The sequence below is a fragment of the Physella acuta genome, unplaced genomic scaffold (genome assembly GCF_028476545.2).
Source record: "Physella acuta isolate Inbredline_101_S28 unplaced genomic scaffold, ASM2847654v3 ptg001435l, whole genome shotgun sequence".
Classification (NCBI taxonomy): Eukaryota; Metazoa; Mollusca; class Gastropoda; family Physidae; genus Physella; species Physella acuta.
In genome coordinates, this window is record NW_026732950.1 from 35,318 (window position 1) to 60,616 (window position 25,299).

Consider the following 25,299-nt stretch of genomic DNA (forward strand, 5'->3'; position numbering starts at 1 on the left):
GAGTGTGACGTCATTTATGGACGACCCCTATCTCTCCAATGTTGACATTTTCAAAATCCTATGACAAATCTGTATATATCATTTTTTAAATAGTTTGCTTGGAACTAGATCTAGAAGTGCTATAGCATATTTCTAAAAGTTCAAGTCAACTTAGTAGATCTATAACTATTGTTTTGTTTCGGTAATGACGTTGTTGAAATTTGAACATTTCTTAGAATCTGGTGATTACTTCCGGCAACAATTAAACAAACCCGCTGGGTCTAACCAGGTTTAGAAAGGCTTACCTTGAACAGTGGGTACTTCTGCCGTGTAGTGTTACTGTTAAGAGTATTTTAGGCCGATTTTACACACCTAAGTGTCCTAACCCAGAGGCTAGATATAGAATCTAGATCTAGATTAGTTGAAATGTGAAAGAAAGTTGGGTAATCTAAGACTAAAAAAAAAATTCGGGGTAAAACTCCATTTTAGTTAGCGTATAGTATTTTATTCTCCGCTTGTCGTTTACCTCCAGTTGAGCGTATTTTATTATAATAACCGAAACACACCAAAACATTAGGAAAACACGATTTATTTATTTCTAAGTATTTTATTCTCCGCTTGTCGTTTACCTCCAGTTGAGCGTATTTTATTATAATAACCGAAACACACCAAAACATTAGGAAAACACGATTTATTTATTTGTATTGTATTGTTGTTTTCACAAATGAATAAAAAGGAATATTTAAAAAACACGACTTGTTTATTTGTATTGTATTTTTTTTTAAAAGGCATTTGTCTCATGGTGAAACTGATACACTGTTAATTATTCTGTATGATATTTTAAATTTTTGTATTTATGCTATAAATGTACAAACTCTGTGTTTTTTAATTTGACAATTTTGCCAAAACTGAAAAAAAATAATTTATTATAGAGTTGTATGTTATTTAAATTCATAGTAAATCTACCATCCTTCCCAATATTTTGATATAGATCTATGTATCAAGTATGATTTTTTGTATGAGTAAATTTCTGACTTTTAAAAAAAAAATAATGATGTGGGGTTGTCCATAAATGACGCCACACTCGTAGTGGAGAGGGGGGTCCGCAATTTTGTGACGGTAAGTGACGGAGCGACCCTTCCCGGGGACAAACTTTTTTATTTGCACCCCCCACCCCCTCAAAATTTTGATTTGCACCCCCCTCAACCTTTCAGTTTATTTTTCCAACCCATTTTGGCGCCCCTTAAGGTCAGCGCCCGGGGACATATGTCCGTCCCCCCGCCACCCCTCGCTACGCTACTGGAGGGGGTAGGTAAAAATCGTTTTTAAAAAGCGTGACATCATTTATGGATGATCCCTGTAATAAATTTGTATTATTTAGCTGTTCGTTTTACTATTTAAATTCATGCATCACGATTGCATTTTTTTACAATATTAGTTATATTAGTCTATTTCTGTACAGCCTTAAAAATGCGAAATAACGTATGAAATTTAGTGTCTAACACTATTTTTTAAAATGGCAACGTGAGTTGTCACACTTTCTCTAACACTCCAAGCCATCCCTCACCAAAATCCACGACCCCCGCCCCACTTTCGGCAGCATTATTAGGGGTCATCCATAATGTCGTCACGCTTTTTTGACGATTTTAAGTCCCCCTTCCCCTCCGTCACACGTCGTCACAAAAACCCATACCCCCCCCCCCCCCCCCCCCCAAAATAACGTCACACCTCAGCCTCTGTCAAAATAGAGTATTTTAATCAACTCCTATTACAATTTATTAAAACAGTTTTCTGAAACGCGAAATAACGTCTAGAATTTGCTTTCTATATAATGCAAAAGTGTGACGTCGCACCATCTGAACCCCCCCCCCCCCCTCCCCATCATCACACACCGTCACAAAATTACGGACCCCCTCCCCTCTACAGTGTGACGTAATTTATGGACGACCCCTTATGCTTTTTAATACTTTTATTCTGTTAGTTGAAATTGGAACACTTATTTGTACAAAGTGTGCATCTCTATTTTTGCAACCAACAAACAAAGCATTTCAGTCAGTCTCTTTGTTGTTTTTATTCATTTGTTAAAACAAAAATACAAAACAAATAAAAAAAGTCGTGTTTTTTGAATATTCATTTTTATTCATTTATGAAAAACAACAATACAATACAAATATTAAATTCGTGTTTTCCTAATGTTTTGGTGTGTTTCGGTTATTATAATAAAATACGCTCAACTGGAGGTAAACAAGCAACGGAGAATAAAGTACGGTAAAATGGAGTTTTACCAAAATTCGGTAATCTATCGTTTTGGGTACGTAAAATCGCCCGCGGCTATTAATGTACGAAAAAGTTACCTCATTGTCAAGGCTTTAATAGAGGTATATTGTGATATGTTTGTGTCAAATATTATAGATAAATGGATAATAAACCTAAATCAATGGCTAAATATATCAATATAGGCCAGAAATTAACTTTAAACAGCAGTGTCTGCGAGCAAGATTTGCTTATAAACAGCAGCCATGTGTAAAATAGAGTGGCTTCCCCCTGAATCTTATAAAAATAAAACTTAAACAAGATGGCTGCTATAGTAAATGAGCATGGTTGCATCTGTTGGAAACATCGCTAGTCTTCATTTATTACTGAAAAGTTTTAATTCAATTGTTTAAAAACAGATACATAAATGAAACAAGGAAACATTTTTGTATTTTAAAAAACATAAATCCTCCTCAAAATGTGAAATAATTATTAAAATTTAAGGAGTCACCTGTTTTTCACATTACAAGTCGCGGGCGATTTTACGTACCTAAAACGATAGATTACCAAAAATTCTAATCTAGATCTATCTTTATTTTTTTTTAGGTACGTAAAAAAAATCACGGCCGAGGCTAGATCTCTAGAATGTGCGACAAAGTTGCCTCATTGATATTCATTGATAAGGCTTTGACTTTAATAGAAGTATCTTGTGATATATTTGTGTCAAATATTATAGATAATTGAATAATAAAACAAAGTGACTACTCGGAAAAAGATTTTTCTCCCCAACTTCTCCACTTAGTCGGCAAAAGATAGTCCTGCGCATGCGCAGTGACCTATAGCTAAGGTTAGGGATAATGATAGGGTTGGGGTTAGGGCTAGGGTTCTGCAGTTGTAAATACACGCATGCGCAGTATCATCGAAAACATCGCCGCGATGGCAAGTAGTAGTTTCTCTCCATTGCGCATGTGTATCTTTTTCCGGCTAGCATCGGCCTAAAACAATCAATGGCTAAATATATCAATAGGCCAGAAATTAACCTTAAACAGCAGTATTTGCGAGCAATATTTGCAATATAAACAGCAGCCATTTGTAAAATAGAGTGGCTACCCCTGAATCTCCCGCTATAAGTTTAAAAAAAAAACTTAAACAAGATGGCTGCTGAAGTAAAAGGGCTTTGTTGCATCTGATGAAAACATCGCTAGGCTTTATTTATTACTGAAAAGTTTTAATACAATTAATTGTTTAGAATTAAAAACATGATTATGAATGAAACTTTGAAAATTTTATTTAACTTTCAAAACATGAATCTTCCTTAAAATTTGAAATAATTACTAAAATTTAATGAGGCACCTTCTTTTCACATTCACATTACTAGCCTCCGCCAATTTTATGTACCTAAAGCGATAGATTACTGAAAGTTGCCGTATGTCTTCTTATTTCTTATGAGTTGTGGCTTACTTTAACTTTAATACAATCAAGTATATTGTGATATATTTATGTTAAATAGAGGCCTAATAGATAACAAAATAATAAACCAATATCAATATAGGCCAGAAGTTAACTTTAAAGACTAACAGCAGTGTTTGCGAGCAAGTTATGGTAAATAAACCAGATTGACTTACTTGACCCTCTTTGCTCCTTATGGAACATAGGGCCTCCACCATTTCCTTCCATTTCTTCCGATCCCCGCCTATTAATTTTGTCATCTCCCAAGACATCCCTGTTGGCTTCAATTCTTCAAGAAGACTCTGCCTCCAGGTCTATCTTGGTCTATCTTGCTAGTTAACTATAACTAAGGTCGACTCGATCGTCTGAATATGAGCCACGACTTGAGTTCTGTAACTAACTTCGAGTAACTTGGTCTTAGTGTGTAAGATGTCCCTGAGTCCACTCAGCTCTAAACTCTCTTACTCTCTTAAGACAAATAGGCACCTGACTGTGACTCAAGAAAAGTAAAGGCTGCTTAACCGCATATAACTAACCACCCACTCCACTCTATACTATAGACTCTATTACTCTTTTCCTTTATTATGCTATATTATAATTATTACTTTATACTACTAGATACTTATTACTAAGTTATTACACTTAAGTCACATAAATGAGCTCTAATAGTAATCTATTTAGGAAGTGTATTGGGACCCAGGTCCTAATAGCCCGACCACTATTAAATTAGGACCAGGGTCCTTATAGTCATGGCAGCTATTCGGACTCGGCATCAAGTTTGGTCTATAATATATAGTTGCACATTTGTATAACCTGTATTAAAACCCTCCTCCCATTTTTGTAATAAATTAATGGAATTATTTTATTCATTTCAGATAAACTACATAGTTTTCATCTTCCTCCAAGTTTAAATCTGATCCACTTCGTAACTTTACTTGTGTGCACCTTTTACTGAAAGCTTGTTTTCATAATGGGCATTCAGAATATATTTTTACTGTCCCTGACTTGTGTCTACCTTGCAATTTTTATTTTATCTTTCCTGGTCTGCGTACCAGCAGGTATTAATATAAATACCTTTGATGGACATTGCCTTCTTTACGCATCTGGAAAATGGAATTTAAGCGACAGTAGGGAAGCAGAGTTAACTTATGTGAATTGGGGACCCAGTAGTGCCTGTAATTTTACAATATTCATTGGAATAGTTTCAATAATAACATCACTGTTCTATTTAGCAAGGAATTCATTTTTGCTCGCTAAAGGAATTGAAAGGTAATGATAATGACTTTAATTTGAAAAAATTTGGGCTAGGCCTATAGTTTAAATAATTTTTAAAATATAAATATATCAACCTACATGGCTATTTGTTTCAAACAAGTTGGTTTTGAAACCATCATTAAAAGATTTCGACTCTGAACATAACATAAATTAGAACGTAACATAAATCCAATAACATATATTTTCAGTTCATGGCTAGATGCATTCATCAACCTCATTGTGAACAGCAGTATGTGCATCTGCCTTTTTTCTACAGCTTTAGCTGTCAGTGTAGGCTTTCATGAATGGTGCAACTTAATTAAAGATCCACTGTCGCAAATAGACAGGTAACATTATTTACATAGTGAAGGTGTATTAATTTTAAGAAATCATCTGCTGATCAGATAGTTTTATAGCGAACTGTTGATAAATTCTCTAAAATTTAAAGAATCTCTAGACCGTTAAACATAATGTTCCTTTGTGATTTTAACATTCCTTATTGAAGTCTACAATTTAAAAGCAAGTTGTTAGAATTTTAAAATTCAAATTTTAAATGTTTTTCTGCATACTTTATGGAATGGGTGGCAGGCCACACAGTTGGTAATGCAAAAGTCTTGTGTTTGGTTCACTTGCCTGAGTCAGTTAAGGACCCATGAGATTAGTCAACCCTGTTTAGTTGGGTACCTGAAAAAAGGAAAATAAATGTAACATGGAAACGTGAACTTGATCTGTCTTAATGGCCATGTGGAGGGGTTGGAAGCAGGCATTGTTACTGAAATAGCAATATTGACAAAGAGTGATATTTTAATGTCAAGGGTAGGCACAAATATAGAGTATAGTCTGAGTAAAAACAGCAGTTTTAACCAAACGGGATCCAAACCTACCAATCTGCACTGCACCAATTCACTTTGCTTCACATGCATCAAGTCAGAAGAAGTGTAACTACTTCAGCCAACCAGCCCCACAAAAATAGAGCTTTCTTAGCGGAACTTTTTCATAGCTTGTAAGTGAGCTGGCGTGAACTCTGACCCTGAATGTTACTAATTACTACTGGTCTCAGAAACACAATAATTGACTATTGCTTGCAGAACACAGAATACAAACACAGGGACAATTATACAGACACATACAGAAAAAACATTCTCTCTACTTCATTTAATTAAGGAAACCACTGTTTGCTTTGCCATTGCACAATGTAAAAGTATAATATCTAATCTATACTTCATCTTTTTTTTAAGATGTGAGGATGGTCAGTATAGAACAATTGGTAAACACATTAACGTCGACACAGAAAACTACTATATCCAGTGGCAGGTAGCTCAGGTATGTATAAAACTGAATAAAAGAATAATTTGTCAAAAACTTTAAATTAATTAAAATGATCAAAGCAGTGAAGTAAAAACTGATCACAGTATTTTGTCATAATGTCTATGTAAAGCTGTTTTTTAAAGAAATAATTCAGATCACCTGATGCATAGGTATGCATGCATGCAAGTGCCTCGACAGTATTTAATTTGTGTCCTCTATATACATATATACCTTGGAAAAAAATACCATCTGAGGGGAAAAAAGCTGGAAATTAAAAAAATATGCAATTGTTCCTTTTGTTATCTTTGGTGTAGAAATTTTTTTTTATGCAAAGGCATATAGTCCAAGCATTTTCCAAATTCTGCATATTTATTTTCAGTTTGGAATATGGACTTGCTGGATTGGCTGGTTAATTTTATCTGTGATGTCACTGATCAGGATCTATCGCTCTCATAGACAAGAACCCTTCACTACCAGCATGAGCAGAGAACGTCAGAGATTGTTAGCCCATGTGGGGCACAACCCAGTACCTACATAAAAATGATTTAAGAAATTTTGTTCTTTCTATTTTTAAAATTTACAGTATTATTTTAAGTAATCTTTTTATATAAGTTAATATTTGTTTGTTTTCAGAGATGTAACTTTTTCACTTTTTTATGGAATTCCGCCTTTCTATTTTAAGACTATGAATGAAACAGAAATGTGACAAGACATGCCCAATTCTAATTATATTTTACTCAAATTTTCACACAAAACACGTCTCCTTAACATAATCACCCTTCTCCTGCTTCCAAAGTCACGTTTATACATAGACATAAGATGTGACAATGCAAGAAGTTTTGTTTATGGTGTCTCAGTACTACTAGTGCTGTTATTTAAACAATTTTAAAGTGGTAATTTTTAGTTGATTTAAAAAAACCATCATCCTAGGGTGGAGAAGTTTAGAGGCGTTTAGAAAGAAAGTAAAAGGGAGCTTATTAATTGGTTAATGTACTGTATGATTAACAAATAAGAACATATGCCTACGATAATTTGGCTAATGTAATTTATCAGTACCCTGTTAAAAAAACTTTTCAACTATTATAAAAACTATTCTAGAAATACTGTGTATGCTGGGTTAATAACAACTGCCACCCTTAGTATTTTCAGCTAAAAAAAAAATTCCGCTTCATTCTTGGGTTGATGGGTACATGTCTGTGTTATACTTTAACTATAATTTTAATTTTGTCTTTCATTTTAGCTTTTATTGTTACCAGATCAACCAGATAATATATTCATTGATGATCCTATTTATTTTTATATTTTAACTTTAACTCTAGATGTTACATCAAAAGACATTATAACATTTCAACTCTTTGAAAATGGAGATGCATAATAACTAATTACTATCCAGATATATCAATATTGATTATAACCAAATGTTCTAATTAGAAAATATATTTTTATAAATGCATTTTTTTTGTTTTGCCTGAATCAAAAGTGTCAATTATATTGGAAAGTAATAACCATTTTAAACTTGAACAACCAAAATGGGCACCTGTTTTTATAAAAATTAAGTCTGTTTTTGGATTGTTATTGTTCTATACCTATTGTTGCTTTAGCTTTATTATGCTTTAACTGTAAAAACTATATCTATTTTTTAAAGATTTTATTCTTTTATACCTATTGCTTATGCTTTTAAAAAGAAACATGATAAAAACAAATATTATTTCTAGTATAATGAATAAGCATAAAATAATGTTATACAATTTAAACTTTATTTCTCACTTTTTAAATAAGATAACCTTAGAATGATGGATTTACACCTTTATATAAATCTATTTATAAAGACATTCTTTTTATTGGACTTTGTCACCATAAGCTGTAATTAATTAACAATAATAATTAGACCTCTTTAATTAGGTGACTCATGCAATATTTATTGGGTAAACAATGTGTTGCAGTGAGATGAGGGTTTTGTTCCAGTTATTCATAGTGCAAGTTACAAATTAAAATCCAGGGTCTTCATTGTTATAAAAAAAAAGGTTGTTTGAGGAAAATTGTGTATTCTCTTAAGAGCATATTAATTTTCTAAATTAACCTTTGTATTGTTCAATGTTAGGTATTGACCTTTAAGTAATCTGTTGATAATGAGCATTCATAAATTCATTTGGTCTTCCAATCTTTGTTAGACTGCTTGTATTCAGTAAAATGCCGTTAAATATTTACAAACAAATTGTTAAATTTAAAATAATATTGTCTAGTCAAATAAACAAAAAGTGAACCTTGAGAGCTTTTGTGATGGAAAAAGCTTTGAGAGCTTTTGTGATGGAAAAAGCTTTTGTCTGGATTTTTTTTTATACACAAGCACTTTCACAGAGTAAAACAAATTTTCATTAAGTTAATTGAGATGTCTTCCCTCTACTTGTTATTTCAGAGAACATTGCAAGTTATTTCCTCATTTTAAAAAAATGTGAAATAATAATTAATAGTCATTTTCAGATTTTGCCTTTTTTTTCTAGTGGGTTTTTGTAAACATAATGTTTTTATACATTTTTACATTAATAATGAAATTAAAAATAGATGTATGAAAATTTTTGTATGAATAGTTGAAGACTTTTCTATTTACACTATTTGAGTATTACCTAATAAACCACCACTGCTCTGTTTACACTAGATTTAGGCTCTACAAAATATTATTTATCTAAAGTAATAATTCTGTTTACACCAAGACAAAGTGCCTGGAAGTTGCAATGTTTTATTGGTATTTGTATGCTTTATAATTTTAAATACTGTGTATTATTTTCAGATTTTGAAATGATTAAAAAATTATAAAATAACATTTTATAGTTTTTAGTATTAGTATTGTTATTTATGATGATTTGAATTTTATTGTTTGTTTTGGTCCCCAGTAAACACATTAAACAAATGAGTTATGAGTTAAACCTAGCAATCCATTGGGCTGATGAGGTAGAGTTCATATGACTCTTGATCTTTGTATAAGAAGGGATAATGTGGTCAGCACTATGCCCAACAGCCTTTATTTTCCCAAATGTGGGTTAAGTACCCATCAGAGCTGGGTGGACTCAGGGAGGTTCCACTGACTTGAACCGGGATTCGAACTCGATATTTTTCGGCTAGCAGTCTAGCGCTCTACCACTGGCCCATGCTTATGTAGTGTTGACTTTGCCTTAATTGTCAAAATAGTTTTGAAGAAAAGGAAGAATAGAAAACCAGAATTGGATGACTTAATATGAATATTTTTTCACTATTTGTAATTTTAATGAATAAACGTGGTAACAAGTCAGGGAAGGTTGTATAAGCATGATTTTAAGAGTTTAGTTCACTTTTCTAGATACCTTTTTTAAAGCTACTTAATTATAGACACTGGGTTTTTATTTAAAATACAAAACTATTTTATTCCACTTTGCTAAAAAGTAAATTTTTTAAGGAGGGTCAGTAAGTTAAATGCTTCAAGTGACATCTATTGGTCTCAACAATAATTCTTTTTTCAGACCTGCTATGGAGCACTAATAATGGTTTAATGCATTCATTCCCTTTCTATGAATAGGTACTGAAGTATTAGCTATGGCATAGGCTTGTAGCAAAAATATATCTGTCACTAAAGGTTGAGAGTTTATTATAAAAGTGTGTTAAAAATAATAATGAAAGACACTATGGGTAATAGAAAAATTTATTTGTTTTAAAACTGTTATCGATGATTTCAGCTAGACATTAAAGTCTAGGATTTGTTCATCATAAAGGTAAGTAATAAATTCACACGTTAAATAGATAATCCATATTTCATAATTGTATAACAAAAATAGCATTGTTTTAAAAATGATGCATAAAAAAACAGATCACGACTAGCATAACAACATTTTTTAATACAACATTACCAAAATATTTCACTGGCCTATTTTCCTAAAGAGAGATAGCATTTAAATATTTAAATTTATAAAACCTGTTGTATGACTGAGAACATTTACAATCTAAATCTGCCATTCTTAACACACAGTGCAATGTCATTCATCACTGGCTACTCTCTACCAAGTATTTATATTTTTCTCAAATTGTTTGCAATATATTTTTAATAAATTTTTTAGTCCACCAAAGTTTATTAGACCTCTACATTCATACCTTGCAGGAAAGCTGTTTAGTTTAGACTTAAAAATTAGAAACATACCATTAAAGTTTAGCATAATAATCTAATGAAATTATTACAACTGGAAGCCTGATTCTGTGTTGGAGGGAAATTATCTACGCCAAATGTATCAACTTGAATAGCAATCATCTGACAAAAGCACTTTATAAGAACTGTTAAATTACACTAACCACATCCATGTTATATGTTCATGGTCCCTCACTTAAATTTACTGATCTAATTTTGTTACATGTATTTTTTAAGTCAATCATTTAATCTAAAAAAATTTTAAAAACAATAATAATAGCTGAACTATTATTCTCTTGAATCATCTTTTTAATTGAGGGTTATCTTAATTAGTAGTTTTTTATTTTTCGAAATTCAAATGACAAAAGTATAATAGAAAACATATAAATCTTTAAATGTGATATAAACTGATACACCCAGGTACTCTTCAAGTTATTTGTTTACACCTTTACACTGCAGATAAACAGAAAAAAAGAAAACTGTTCTAAAAAAGATGTCTATTTACATATGCAAATTACCACGCTGCCTTACAAGAAGGTAAAAATGAAATAGGATATTAAAGGATATACATTTACAAGTAGTGTACATGACTCTTGCTAGACAATACACATCTCCAAAATCAGATGTGATAAAATTATTGACAACCATACCAGATACTCTGGTATTATACAGTAAATTATATGTATGTATTAACATACAAAATAAATTTTTACTTATAATTTATTTTTGTTTTCATTTCTAATCAAAATAAGTAAGGTACTTCTTCATATTGTTGGACAGAATGGGCATAAAAATGCATAGGTTTTTAAGACACTTTAAAGTAGGTTATGACAAACAACCTTCAATAAAGAAAAGGAGAAAAAAAATCATTCCTTGTATTTTGGAGAAAATATAATTATATTATTTATAAATGTGCAATTTTAAAAGATTATGGATTATCTTTTCAAATGTTCCTATTTAATTGTGACATGTATAATTGTTAGATAAACAATTTGATCAGGTTAAAAAATTATATTCACAACCACACAGGAGAAAGTTAAAATTTGCAATTTAGGGTTGCTTAGAGGGTAAATAATGATTGTCAAATAATATGATATTAATATTATTAATGTTAGATTCCATTTCAGAGTTAACGTTTGAAACAAGAAGATACACATAGAAGACACTAATATGCCATTTGAGTATTTTTAATGGACAATATGCTTTTGTTTACATTAAAAAAAGTAATGGATTTAATATATTCTAACAGGTTCATCTGTTATTGAATTGAGCCAGAAAAAAAAATATCTTCAAACCCACTGGTGGTGTATCTCTATTATAAACTACGAGGTACTTATTGAAGAATTTATTAATGAAAGGGATGTCAATAAATAAATGCAAAATTTCAGTGTACATATTTACAAGTATGAATTTTAAATGATAGTCTAGACCTGTATAAATTATAAATTCTAATTGCTTAAATATAAAGGAACACAACCAATTTAGCAGATCCAGCTTAAATAATAAATAGAAGTCCGTCATTTGATAAAATACACTAACCTTCTTAAAGTATAGTGAATGGATTATATTTGAATAATAAAATCCATTCTTAGAATCTATCCTGAAAAATGGTCTGTGATATATATTATTTGTAATAGTTATTCTAAACCAAATTGAAATAATACTTTTTAAGTTACAGTAAAAAGACTGAAGTTTTAAAAAAAATATAATTAAGTAACTAATATTGAGATAATATTATTTTGTATAATGTGGTTGAACAAAAGTTGGAGGAAAAAAAAGGTGGTTTATTTAAAAGAAAAAAAAAAACATTTACTTTACAGTTATATTTAACTAAGACACTTCTTTTATCACAGAGACTAAGGTAAACAATCCACTGCCAATTTTAAATCCGAACATCAGTGTTAAAAATCTGAATAATGCAACAGTAGTAGAAAAAGAAATTTAAAAAAAAATTATTTTCTTAAATATATTTATGATAGATTTCTATAGTTGTTGCTGAAATAAGACAGCGAGATACTTTGCTACTAGCTTATAATGGAGAATCCTATGTAATAATTCATAGTCTATAAATAAATGTCAGCGTCTTTAATATTTCTTGTGCCGCTAAAACTCACTGTCAAACCAACTAAAATATAAATTATCAAATTTTGTAAAGACCATTAACTACAATTAGTTTAATTTAAATGGTATATAATATCTTTTGTTTTACTTAAAGCTAAATCTATTCAACACAAACTTTAACACAAAAAAAAACTGATTATGCTAATATAAACACAATTTTATGTGCTCAAATGGCCGAAATAAATTCTCTAAGCCATTAATATCAACAACGAATATATGGATACATTAAAAAATATATGGTATGCATGTTAAAAATATTCTATTATTTAGTGGTAAAAAAAAAAAAACAACCAATGACTATACTAAATCAACAACAGCAGTAAAAAAAATTGATACAGGTTTATGCAGATTTTGATTTAACGAATGAACTTCACAGTGTATCACTGTCTTCTAAATAGTTCTGTCTCCACTCCTGTTCCTGGAATCTTTTATTACCCTTGACCTGTGACCCGGCATTGTAACCCTGCTGACCCGGGTGCACCTGGTAGTGGTTGGGTCGCATTTTAGAGTCTTGTTGGTAAAAATGACCGGCGGGGTCTTTGATACCGCCACCCCAGGACTGCGTTGGCATGGAGTTTAATTGCGGAGGATAAGCTCTGAATCCAGCGGGGCCCTGCGCGTTCTGATGAGGTGCTGCAAGGGGGTGAGGTCGGCCCTGGGGCTGTTGATTTAGAGCCGAGGAGGAAGTTAAAGATCTGGCTGACTGCCTGATCTGAGCGTCTCTTTCCAGGTAATTCCTATCTTCTGTTCTATTTTCTCCCCTGCTTAAAGGTCTCGGTACAGGTAATGCATTAGCGTCATCTCTTTCGGCGTGAGCTGCCAAACCTTGTGAGGATGGGGGTAATTTTTGTGACTCGCTGTATCCATATCTATGTGCTCCTGCATTGTCTAATGATCTGACCGGAGGGTTTCTTTGTTGACTTGTGGGTTTAGTGTCGTACGAGGCAAACTGCTGAGGTAGAGCTGAACTGGGGGCGGGGTTAGGCTGTCCCGGGTAGCGAGGTGTCACGGGAGGGGGTGGGTGCTGACTTGGCTGGGAGGTTCTAGCAGGGTCGATAGGTCTCTGGGAGGAATACAGCTGTGGTTGTGTCAAATGCTGAGGATGCTGGGACTGCAGTTGTTGGTTCGGGTCGTTCTGAAAATGATGAGAAGGGAGCGGCTGATTGTATTTATTAGAGTCTATCGGGACACGAGGTACGACAGTAGGGTCTGGATTTCTCCTTTCATCAGCTCGATCAGGCATGTGTGTTTTGAGTCCTAAGCCAAGCTGGCCTCTTTTATCAGAATCTGTTTGATTTTGTGGGAATAAATGAGTAGTTGATGACTGTGAAGGATGAGATGGCCTGTTCATTTCGTTATGAGGCCTTGGTGCATACCTCTCCAGGTTTTGTGGATGGAACGGATATGAAGTGGGCTGTGGTTCTAAACCCGCTTGCCCATACTGATTTTTCCCAACAGTTGGTTTGACTGTAGCGGATAACGGAGTGCTGGCCATCTGAGGTTGAGGTTGTGGAATATAATTAGAATATGCCATGGATGGTGGTTTTCCAGGAGAGTCGGATAAATATGGAGGATCCAGTATGCTGTCTGTTGAGTCATTAAATCTCCCGACATCGCCGACGTCACCAAGCTTACGCCATACAACCTAGGGTAACATAAACAAAATTTGACATTATTTCATGCTCCAATCTAATTTAAAGGTCATTGTGTTTAATTTAGCAGACTGACTCTGTGGCACAAGTAAACAACAGAATTCCTAATTCAATAAATAACAAACTAAGTAAGGCTTATATTTAATTTAAATAGCAAATTTATTATAGAAGTCCCTTACATTACACATCTCCCTCACAATAGCTTTTTCAGGATCATCCAAATCCTCCTCTGTTGGTGTTTTTTCTAACTCTTCATGGACCTGTAGGACCTATCAATGTAATTTTAATATTACCTTTTAAGCACTAACAAAATATTATTTGAATGATTAATCAAACAAAATATATTTAAATAAAGCACAGAAAGAAATCTAGAACTATTTTTTTTACCCAAAAATTATGATCTTTAAAACAAATTTCTAATAAAATAAGTTGCCTCCCAAATCCCAACTCTACATCATTGAAGGCGGTAACAGGCATAATAGGTTGATTAAATAGTGTTACAGTAGTGTAGTAAATCAAGCTAGTATTTAAATAAAGGAATATAATCTTATAGGGGAAGCATGGGAGGTAACCATAATGATACACAAACACTTTTAAAGTAAGGTAAATAATAGTTTTGTTAATATTTACTGCTGTGTATAAAAAGTAAGTATATAATATATACTGACAACTATGTATTAAATTTGCATATGCATATTGGGAACTAATAATTTATTTCAAAATATAATTATCTTAAGTTTACTTATGAGCCAAGACAAAAACATTTGTGCAATCCAAAATAAAAAGAAATATTCTCTGTTAATGCTTAATACTCGTATCTTGTTTATATTACATTTCACTGCACAAATGTTAAGAGGAAAACAAACAAACTGCTCAATGATGAGTGGGCATCAGACAAACCTTCATCGCATGCACTACTGCCTCTGGCTTGCTGGATGTAGATGGCTTTCTCAAACCAACAGTACCAGGGATTGAGCCATGCACAGACTATATTACATGCAACATGGGAGGACAAACAGATAATCAACAAAAATTATTCAACTCAAGTTGGGATCAAACAGATAAGTCTCAATAAATTTGCTATAATACAAACCATGCTACACTGAGTAAAAATGATAATCAATACATTTTTTTCAAAAGAATTGTTGTTTCAAATTTTAAACAAGAAAACTTAGTAATAATACAATGACAAAAAAATGGAACAAAATAGTGGAATGCAACAGACATGCAATTTTTAAAAAATGTTAGAAACCAACCTGATCATTACTTATGGTTGAAGTATTTATGCCATCTATAAGAATATTATCAAGCCCGTCTAGACTATTGCTACCTATCCTCTGCAAACAAAGACGATTTAAATTTATAACCTGGTTAAAGTGTCTAAAATAATTTTAATTACCAAAAATTTAAACTCTAGCCCGTGAATGTTTAAAGGCTCTAATTTACAACATGTTTACTTTTCCAATAAATATTCTATACCTGTGCCAACAATTTCTTCTCCTCTTCCAACTGATGTATTTTAATTTCAAGCTCTCGGACATAGTTTGCTGTTGTACTAGCGACTGAAAATATACAATTTTAATATTTATACTATAAATACTATAAAAACAATATGGGACAGCAAGGTCTAGCGGTAGAGCGCTAGACCGCTAACCCAAAAATCTCTAGTTCAAATTGGGGTTCAAATCAGTAGAGCATCCCCTAGTCCACCCATCTCTGATGGGTACCTAACTCATGTTAGGGAAAGTAAAGGTGGCTGACCACACTATCCCTTTATATGCCAAGGTTACAGAAACAGGTGAACTCTACTTTACTTACTCAAGGACCATTAAGTTCAAAAAGGAAACTTACGACTTACTATAAAAACTAAGAGGGTATTTAAGTTTACCACATTATATTTGCTATCTTTAGTAAACTATTTTTTAAGAAACAGCTATGCTACTAAATTTCTGTCAACTTAAGTATGTGTCCCTGGAGTCACAGGGTACAGTTAATTGTTTTTTTTATTTGCTACATACTAAATATTATAAAGTCTATCTGTTATCATATGAGTAATCAATAAAAAATCTTACATCCAGTGTGTGCAATAGAGCTCATAGGATGAGCTGTGTCCATGGCAACAACACCATCCTCATGGCCTGTCACTGTACCATTACTGCTCCCATCCCCTTCATCTCTGTCCCCAGTAACTCTCGCTCTTTCTTGATCTAGGTAAATACACAATTCCTTGAGTTCTAAATTTTCCATCACTAGATCATTCTGTCTATCCTCCAGCTCTCTGAGCTTGTCCTGGTATGCAGCAACCTGTTATGAAAAAAAAAACTGAATTTGCATACAGCGATACTTTTTTTACTACCACGGGCACATACAATAAGACTTGTGTTGCATCAGTCTACTGACCTCACTCTTCATAACGCTTGCTGTGTAACGACCAAATCTTTGCCACTCACGAGCCAACTTGCGGCCTCTTTGGCGGTCGTCATCTAGAAAGCAACACAGGTCTCGCAATTCTTGATTGTCATCCTGTAGTTTCTGGTTGAACTCTTTAAGACTGCGCACCTCCAGCAAAAATATTTGAAATCGCCTGTTTACATCTTTGATAACGTTGCCATGTTCCCCCAAGAGGTACTTATAATCTCCTTCAACACGTCGTAATATTCTAACCAGATCTTCAACACCTACAGAATTCATAAGTATTATAAAATTATTTTTAATGAATTAATCAAATGAATTATACAGAATGTATGCACAAAGTAAATTTGCATACAACTTTAAAACAAAAATAGTCCCAAAAATGTGTTATATACCATTTACTGATGGCAGCTAAGCAGTATATGCTTTAGTAAATACAATTTAAATAGTGATAATGCATTCCACATAAAACAATTTTTGGGTTTAGACCACTGGAGAGCTTAAGGCCAACCCCAATATTAGTTCATTTTATAAAATAGTACCTTTACGTCGCAACTCATCATCTGTTAATTTTGATAAAGCTGCAACTGAGGGACTTGGGGTGATTTGCTTCAAGACTGGAATCTTTTCTGCTCTGGCCCCACTGTTGCCAGCTGAATAGCTGGACGTGCTGGACGGAGTGGATGGAGCAGTGGGACGCTGTGGTTCCCACTCCATGCTCAGTCAAAGTTAAGTAATATTTTCTGAAAAAGCATAGAAATTTGAGTGTAATTTTACAAGTACTTGTAATTATGAAGGTATCTTGTAATTTTTACTATAATAGGAACTAAATTTATTGTAAAATATTCAGAATAATGAAAATTAATTCTAGGTTGAATACTACCAAAAGAAATAGTTTACAGTAGGCCTACTTTCTCTCATTCAATGTCATAACAGTCTCAAGAACTGCTCATAATGAAGAAATAAGCATTTCTCTTGCACATGTTACTAGCTGCTAGGTATGTAATTAGTAGGCCTATTATAAATTCTAGTTTCTCAAATTAACTTACTCTTTGTACATATATTTAGTTTTGGATGTACACTGTGCTGGGTTACTTTTGCTGAAGTGAAATACTGCTCGTTTAATTTTAAAAGAGTGCAGATTATTATATAAAATATGCTGTCAGAAATTAAAGCACTCTTTCTGAAGTATACAATCCGAAAAATTTGATTCTGCAATCAGAAAATAAGATCCATAATTAATTAGGTCTATGTAGGCCCTACTATGTTAGTATGTATTAATTTCAAAATTTATTTTCGTATTATTTTTTGTCATTATTTTATTTTAACTAGATCTGCTAAAGTGGTAGGCCCTACTTGTTAATATTTGATTTGCCTCATTAAATGACTAATTTTGGTCAAGTGGCATGGTGTTCTCACCAAAAAGATCTACTTTACAATAGTAATAGATAAGGAGGGGGATAGAGCAGCATATGAAGGTCCAAAAAGTAAAACAATAGAAGACAATACAAGTGACAAATACAGGCTGAGTATAATGTAGGGCCTATGACTATAGTTATTCTTATGAACTTATACTAGGGCCTAAATACTTATTCATAGTACTCTTGCTATTCACAAGAACTAGTGTAAACTGTAAAGTGTGCATAGGTTTCTGTGTGTAGTGTAGTCTGTGTAGTGTCAGTTTAATGTTTGTACATTGTATCAGCCTTGTATCAGCGTGTGTACTCAATGAAGAATGAAGTTAATTTACTGAAATTGTGCAAGTAACTCTTCTACACTACACACTCTCACTCACTATGCTATGACTACGTAGTTAACTGTAGTACTGTACAAACACACTAACTCCATAAAAATAGGACAGAGAATAATAATAGATTATATAGTTTAGTTATAGAAGACTTAGAGTAATTAATTATTAATAAATATTAGGCCTATTATGATATAGATCTATAGCTATCATTGATTAATTGAATGAATGAAACTCAGTCAACCAGATCAGTTCAGCAAAGATCAGACTCAGAACGATTTTTTTAACTGAGTTCTCGTTTCATCATCATAGACTAGAGTACCGGTTATCATTCTTTAATAACTTCCACATATTTGTATTTTACTGTTTCAGCAGGTTCTTTAATAAATGACAATATTCTATAGCTCTAGTAACATACTTTTTAAAATTATTCTTGTGTAATAATCCGTTCGTGAAACTGACCCACTCCATTAGTTTATCGAAATTAATTAATATGGCGGAAATAGATTTTTTAGGGAATCCCCGCAAGGTGGCGCTACTGTAATAAAACAATTTTTCCAAAATGTGTGTTACGTCCCCTGTTCTTATTTTTTTAACAATTTCAATGAGCCCCTTGTCTAGTAGATCTAGATCTAGATCTAGCTCTTAAAATGATTTTTTTTGCAGGGGATAAAACAAATATTAGATCTATATAGTCTACTTTTTAAATTCATAAAATAATAATCATTAAAAAAGTTTTTAAAAACCCACGTTTTCTGATTGAACTAAAAAGTAGAAAATAAATGCTATACATCACAATAATGCAAGCGATCACTCTACTATAAGCGATGAAAAACGTGGGGCGCCGAAGTAAAAGTTATATTACTATTGATTAGATAATACTATTGACTTTTATTAGGGAGCTTGTAGAGAGTCAACAGTATTAGAAACTGTAAGAAAATCACGGCGCCCCACGTTTTTGATCGCTTATTGGGTAAACGAAGACAACTCGTAAAAAGACAACTCGTAAAAAGACAACTCGTAAAAAACACGTTGTGTAAATACGTTACTGACTAGAACACATAGATTTGAACCCGTGTCGAGTGGGATAGCAATCGTGTGCCCAACCACTCGACTGTGCCCAACACTCGACCATATAGTCTCCCCCATACTGTTACGGTTGTTTGTACACAAATTACAGTTACTGGGTTATGTCCCTTTTTTCCCCACGTTTTTATTACAACGAGCCGACCCGCGGCGTATCATACGCCGCTATTTAGTTGATTTATTTTCTACTTTTCAGTAATTCATAATTTGTGAATTCGACAGTACCAATGCTGCCACTGAAAATATTTGCTTTAAAACACTAACCCCCCTCCTTTCCCCTAACCCCGACCCTACACCCCCCCCCCCCCTTGAAAGCAGCCTCCTCTTAGTTACCTTTAAAGTCGGTTCAAACTAAATTATCTGCCTCTAATAGCCGTCACTAAACCTGGCTGTACGGTTTGTAAACATTAACGTGACCACAGCTCAGCAGACCATGTGGGGGTGGGGTAGGGTGGTAGTGATAGTGATAGAGAGAAAGAGAGGGGACTGTAAGGAGGCGCTTGCAGCTTGTTTTCTAATGGCTCGCAGAGGAGAATTATATATATATAGATTATATAGCGGTCTAAAATGCTCAATAAAATGTTTCCATGGATCAATTTAGTAATAATAACAATTAAATATTCTAATGTCATCCAAAACAAAGCTTCCCTGAAAATTTCAGCTCGCTAGCTTACTGGGAAGTGCCAGAAATTTTGATCGCAAGATTTGATTGGAAAGACAAACAAACAGAGACGAAAGCAAGTTAAAGAAAACGTGGGAACTAGTTCATATTATTTGTGTCATAATTAATTAAAGGATAATTGAATTAATTGGATTTGTTGAATAGCTCAGTGGTATCATTGTGCTCCTATATCAGTATATTACATTGTACTGGTAACAAAATATGTAAAACCTCATACATTATTAAAACAATTATTTTTTAAAATAATACTTGTACATATAAGCATATGTAGCTGAGGTTAAAATAGAAAGAAATGTTTAGCCTATCATGACTACCTCTTCATCCACAGGCTTTTCCTTTACTTTATGTGTCAGGGTTTCAGGAACATCTTTGAAGCTGACAGATCCTTTCTTTCTTATTTTTTGCTGGCATTACTTTTACCAGATCCATCTACACTGTCCTGAGATGGTTTTGGGTCATTATCATAAGATGTTTCAGTTACCACCCCTTCTAGTGTGACAATGGCATCATTTACCTCTGTCATTGGTTTTGGTAAGCAGAAGTTGCAGCGATGTGTTTCCGATTGTGTTACAATCTTGGCAGCATCCTCCAAATTTAAAACAAATGGTTAAGTTAAGATTTTCTGAACTCCACTTCAACTTGCGTGTTGTTTCCGCATGTGTAGGCCTACTTTTTTCCTCGTCAACTATAGGTCTACATAATTTAAATATTTAAAAAAATAAAACATATATTATATAAGCTTAAGTAACAGTGATTTTAAAAAGTTCCCTTTCAAACCTGACGATCTATAGGGCAAGTGAAGAAGAGTTCACTTGTTTCTGTGTCCTCTGCATATGAAGAGATAGTGTGGTCAGCATTATGCCCAGCCGAAAAAGAGGCTTTACCAACTTAAAAATAATTTATATAAATTGATTTGAAAATACGGACATAGACCTAATACCTATGCGTGAGAAGACCATTTTTAATAAATTAATAATTGTTGTGTATTTACAGTTCTTATTTTTTTTATTTTATAGACCTTTTAGCCTTAAACCATTTCCCTTACTGTCCACATTCCTCCATAAAAATAATTAATTAAATAATTAAGACTTGCACACAACTTTAAATACTAATAATACTAATATTATAGTAAATGCAGAAACTTACATAGATAATAGATATTAGATCTATATATTGGGCTTATATTATACTATAGTATTGATTACTATAGTACTCATTTATTAAAAACAGATCAAATACTTAGGTTATAAAATGTTAATTAATAATTATAATTAATAGGCCTAATCAATTTGTATGCGTTAACATCATGAAACATCCAGTCATGCGTCAGTAATTTGTCAATCCAAGCCGAGAAAGACCATTTTCTGATAGCGACATTATTGCCCTCGGGAAGATCTAAGATCTAAGAAAAGGTCTTAGGTACGTTCTAGGACAAAAGTGCTAGCAGTCAAAGGGCTTCAAGTTCTTAAAGGATTTTCAAATTATGTCTGCAATTTTGTATGCGTTAACATCATGAACTATCCAGTCATGCGTCAGTAATTTGTCAATCCAAGCCGAGAAAGACCATTTTCTGATAGCGACATTATTGCCCTCGGGAAGATCTAAGATCTAAGAAAAGGTCTTAGGTACGTTCTAGGACAAAAGTGCTAGCAGTCAAAGGGCTTCAAGTTCTTAAAGGATTTTCAAATTATGTCTGCAATTTTGTATGCGTTAACATCTTGAACCATCCAGTCATGCGTCAGTAATTTGTCAATCCAAGCCGAGAAAGACCATTTTCTGATAGCGACATTATTGCCCTCGGGAAGATCTAAGATCTAAGAAAAGGTCTTAGGTACGTTCTAGGACAAAAGTGCTAGCAGTCAAAGGGCTTCAAGTTCTTAAAGGATTTTCAAATTATGTCTGCAATTTTGTATGCGTTAACATCATGAACTATCCAGTCATGCGTCAGTAATTTGTCAATCCAAGCCGAGAAAGACCATTTTCTGATAGCGACATTATTGCCCTCGGGAAGATCTAAGATCTAAGAAAAGGTCTTAGGTACGTTCTAGGACAAAAGTGCTAGCAGTCAAAGGGCTTCAAGTTCTTAAAGGATTTTCAAATTATGTCTGCAATTTTGTATGCGTTAACATCATGAACCATCCAGTCATGCGTCAGTAATTTGTCAATCCAAGCCGAGAAAGACCATTTTCTGATAGCGACATTATTGCCCTCGGGAAGATCTAAGATCTAAGAAAAGGTCTTAGGTACGTTCTAGGACAAAAATGCTAGCAGTCAAAGGGCTTCAAGTTCTTAAAGGATTTTCAAATTATGTCTGCAATTTTGTATGCGTTAACATCATGAACTATCCAGTCATGCGTCAGTAATTTGTCAATCCAAGCCGAGAAAGACCATTTTCTGATAGCGACATTATTGCCCTCGGGAAGATCTAAGATCTAAGAAAAGGTCTTAGGTACGTTCTAGGACAAAAGTGCTAGCAGTCAAAGGGCTTCAAGTTCTTAAAGGATTTTCAAATTATGTCTGCAATTTTGTATGCGTTAACATCATGAACCATCCAGTCATGCGTCAGTAATTTGTCAATCCAAGCCGAGAAAGACCATTTTCTGATAGCGACATTATTGCCCTCGGGAAGATCTAAGATCTAAGAAAAGGTCTTAGGTACGTTCTAGGACAAAAATGCTAGCAGTCAAAGGGCTTCAAGTTCTTAAAGGATTTTCAAATTATGTCTGCAATTTTGTATGCGTTAACATCATGAACCATCCAGTCATGCGTCAGTAATTTGTCAATCCAAGCCGAGAAAGACCATTTTCTGATAGCGACATTATTGCCCTCGGGAAGATCTAAGATCTAAGAAAAGGTCTTAGGTACGTTCTAGGACAAAAGTGCTAGCAGTCAAAGGGCTTCAAGTTCTTAAAGGATTTTCAAATTATGTCTGCAATTTTGTATGCGTTAACATCATGAACCATCCAGTCATGCGTCAGTAATTTGTCAATCCAAGCCGAGAAAGACCATTTTCTGATAGCGACATTATTGCCCTCGGGAAGATCTAAGATCTAAGAAAAGGTCTTAGGTACGTTCTAGGACAAAAATGCTAGCAGTCAAAGGGCTTCAAGTTCTTAAAGGATTTTCAAATTATGTCTGCAATTTTGTATGCGTTAACATCATGAACCATCCAGTCATGCGTCAGTAATTTGTCAATCCAAGCCGAGAAAGACCATTTTCTGATAGCGACATTATTGCCCTCGGGAAGATCTAAGATCTAAGAAAAGGTCTTAGGTACGTTCTAGGACAAAAGTGCTAGCAGTCAAAGGGCTTCAAGTTCTTAAAGGATTTTCAAATTATGTCTGCAATTATGTATGTGTTAACATGAAGCATACAGTCAAAATAGCGTCGCCTAGGATATCTATAATATAAGCGGGCTGTGTCTGTCCTTCCTTCCTTCCTTCCGTCCGTCCGTCCGTCCGTCATCGCTATAGATTTTGGGACTATAAAAGTAAACATTCGCACCATGCTGTGCTTTTCAGTGCACCGCAGTGTCTTATTATAAGTAATAGAGTAGGGTTTGTTTATATAGCGGCATAGAGCTATTTTATAATTTCCACTGTTTGTACAATTTTGCATAACGTAAAGAGAATATTAAATACACGCACATTGCTAAAACATATTAAAAGGATCAATGTCAAATATCGTTTTCGTTAATATTCCCAGAAAAAGTGGATACATTTTTATAACATAATAACAGTACGGTAGAAAAATCTAATTAAACTGCTTAGTAATTTTGCCAATGGAGGTAATTCAAAGATAAATTGAACTCACGCTAAAAATGTGAATGCAAAATCTGCAAGATGGAATAATTGTTGGAATAATATAATTAGCAAAATGTGAATGCAAATTATGCAGACGTGTAAGAGTACATTATTGTTGGAATATTATTATTAGCATTGATTGATAAAAGGCTATCTTTTATTTATTTTATTCACTGAATGTGCTGTTTACTAATTATAATTTTTAATCAACTATTCTCCATTACTATATTAAGTCATCACGTTCATTAGGTGCGCAATGGTTTTAGTCATGAAACTTTGTTGTAAATTTTTAAAAGTACTGAAAAAAATGCATGAATTTATAAAGTGCAATATGGTCGGTAAAACACGGATATTCTAAATACTGCCTTTAATTTATTTGCGGAAAAGCTAGGGGTTTTATAACAGAGGCGTAGCAAGAGGGGGGGGGGGAGGGTGGAAATCGAAAGTTTGAGGGAGGTGGGAGGGTGTAAATCGAAATTTTCCGCCGGCGCTCGGAAAGGGCGCGATTTGGCGCTACGGGATAGACTGTGAGCAATATGCCTTTATGATTACATTTAAATTGAGTTTATGTTGAGTGTTGTGTTTGTTTTTTCGTTTTTATTTTTTTGTCTTTGCGTTCGTTTGTGTTATATTTAGTTTTGTTCTGTTCCCAACTTGGTACATTTAAAAAAGATTTACCGTGTGTTGTGGTTGTGGTTGTGGTTGTGTTGTGGTTGTGGTTGTGTTGTGGTTGTGTTGTGGTTGTGGTTGTTTTGTGGTTGTGTTGTGGTTGTTGTTGTGTTGTGGTTGTGTTGTGATTGTGTTGTGGTTGTAATGTGGTTGTGTTGTGGTTGTGGTTGTGTTTTGTTTGTGTTTGTGTTGTGTTTTTGTTTGTTTTGTTCTGTTCCAAAGTTGGTATATTTTAAAAAGATTTACCGTGGCGGAGCACGGGATGCAGCTAGTCTATAATATAAGCGGGCTGTGCTTGTCCTTCCTTCCTTCCGTCCGTCCGTCCGTCATCGCTATAGATTTTGGGACTATAAAAGTAAACTACGCACCATGCTGTGCTTTTCAGTGCACCGCAGTGTCTTATTATAAGTGTTAGAGTAGGGTTTGTTTATATAGCGGCATAGAGCTATTTTATAAATGACACTGTGTTTACTTTTTTGCATAACGTTATGAAAATATTAAATATTCACACATTGCTAAAACATATTAAAAAGATCAATGTCAAATATCATTTTAGTTTATATTCCTAGAAAAAAAGGATACATTTCCATAAAAGTAGGTCGAAAAAACTAATTAATTCAACTTTTTTTTGTGGTAATTTTTTTCAAGGGAGGTAATTTGAAAATATATTTATCTCAACAATAATTTAAGTTAATCTTTTTTGTATTACTACCGCATTGATTAGTATATGTCAA

At 33.4% G+C, this 25,299-nt stretch overlaps 2 protein-coding genes across 4 annotated transcripts; one reads left to right on the forward strand and one right to left on the reverse strand.

Moving 5' to 3' along the window:
• The first annotated feature begins 232 nt into the window (after positions 1–232).
• Positions 233–9,045, forward strand: LOC131927732 (transmembrane protein 179). Its single transcript, XM_059283516.1, has 5 exons — positions 233–292; positions 4,557–4,950; positions 5,145–5,282; positions 6,174–6,258; positions 6,623–9,045. The coding sequence occupies exons 2-5, from the start codon at positions 4,652–4,654 to the stop codon at positions 6,779–6,781; spliced, it is 681 nt and encodes a 226-aa protein (XP_059139499.1). The 5' UTR covers positions 233–292; positions 4,557–4,651; the 3' UTR covers positions 6,782–9,045.
• An 857-nt stretch (positions 9,046–9,902) lies between these two features.
• Positions 9,903–18,825, reverse strand: LOC131927739 (uncharacterized). Of its 3 annotated transcripts, XM_059283524.1 has the most exons (10): positions 18,744–18,825; positions 17,628–17,790; positions 17,121–17,321; positions 16,567–16,844; positions 16,239–16,470; positions 15,646–15,728; positions 15,423–15,503; positions 15,067–15,153; positions 14,346–14,435; positions 9,903–14,159 (listed from the first exon to the last, which is right to left on the reverse strand). In XM_059283524.1, the coding sequence occupies exons 3-10, from the start codon at positions 17,293–17,295 to the stop codon at positions 12,885–12,887; spliced, it is 2,301 nt and encodes a 766-aa protein (XP_059139507.1). In that variant the 5' UTR covers positions 17,296–17,321; positions 17,628–17,790; positions 18,744–18,825; the 3' UTR covers positions 9,903–12,884. The 3 variants fall into 3 exon arrangements, with proteins under 3 accessions (XP_059139507.1, XP_059139511.1, XP_059139510.1); XM_059283528.1 differs by lacking the exon at positions 15,067–15,153; XM_059283527.1 differs by lacking the exon at positions 17,628–17,790 and having other exon boundaries at positions 18,744–18,800.
• Positions 18,826–25,299: the final 6,474 nt, after the last annotated feature.

Excerpts from the sequence above, each read along its gene's own strand:
- LOC131927732 (XM_059283516.1), top strand. The coding sequence starts at position 4,652 with ATGGGCATTCAGAATATATTTTTACTGTCCCTGACTTGTGTCTACCTT. Across the intron at positions 5,283-6,173 it reads CCACTGTCGCAAATAGACAG|ATGTGAGGATGGTCAGTATA; the intron begins GTAACATTATTT and ends CTTTTTTTTAAG. Across the intron at positions 6,259-6,622 it reads TCCAGTGGCAGGTAGCTCAG|TTTGGAATATGGACTTGCTG; the intron begins GTATGTATAAAA and ends ATTTATTTTCAG.
- LOC131927739 (XM_059283524.1), bottom strand. The coding sequence starts at position 17,295 with ATGGAGTGGGAACCACAGCGTCCCACTGCTCCATCCACTCCGTCCAGC. Across the intron at positions 15,729-16,238 it reads CTCTATTGCACACACTGGAT|TCGCTAGTACAACAGCAAAC; the intron begins GTAAGATTTTTT and ends GTATATTTTCAG. Across the intron at positions 15,504-15,645 it reads AGAAGAAATTGTTGGCACAG|AGGATAGGTAGCAATAGTCT; the intron begins GTATAGAATATT and ends CTTTGTTTGCAG.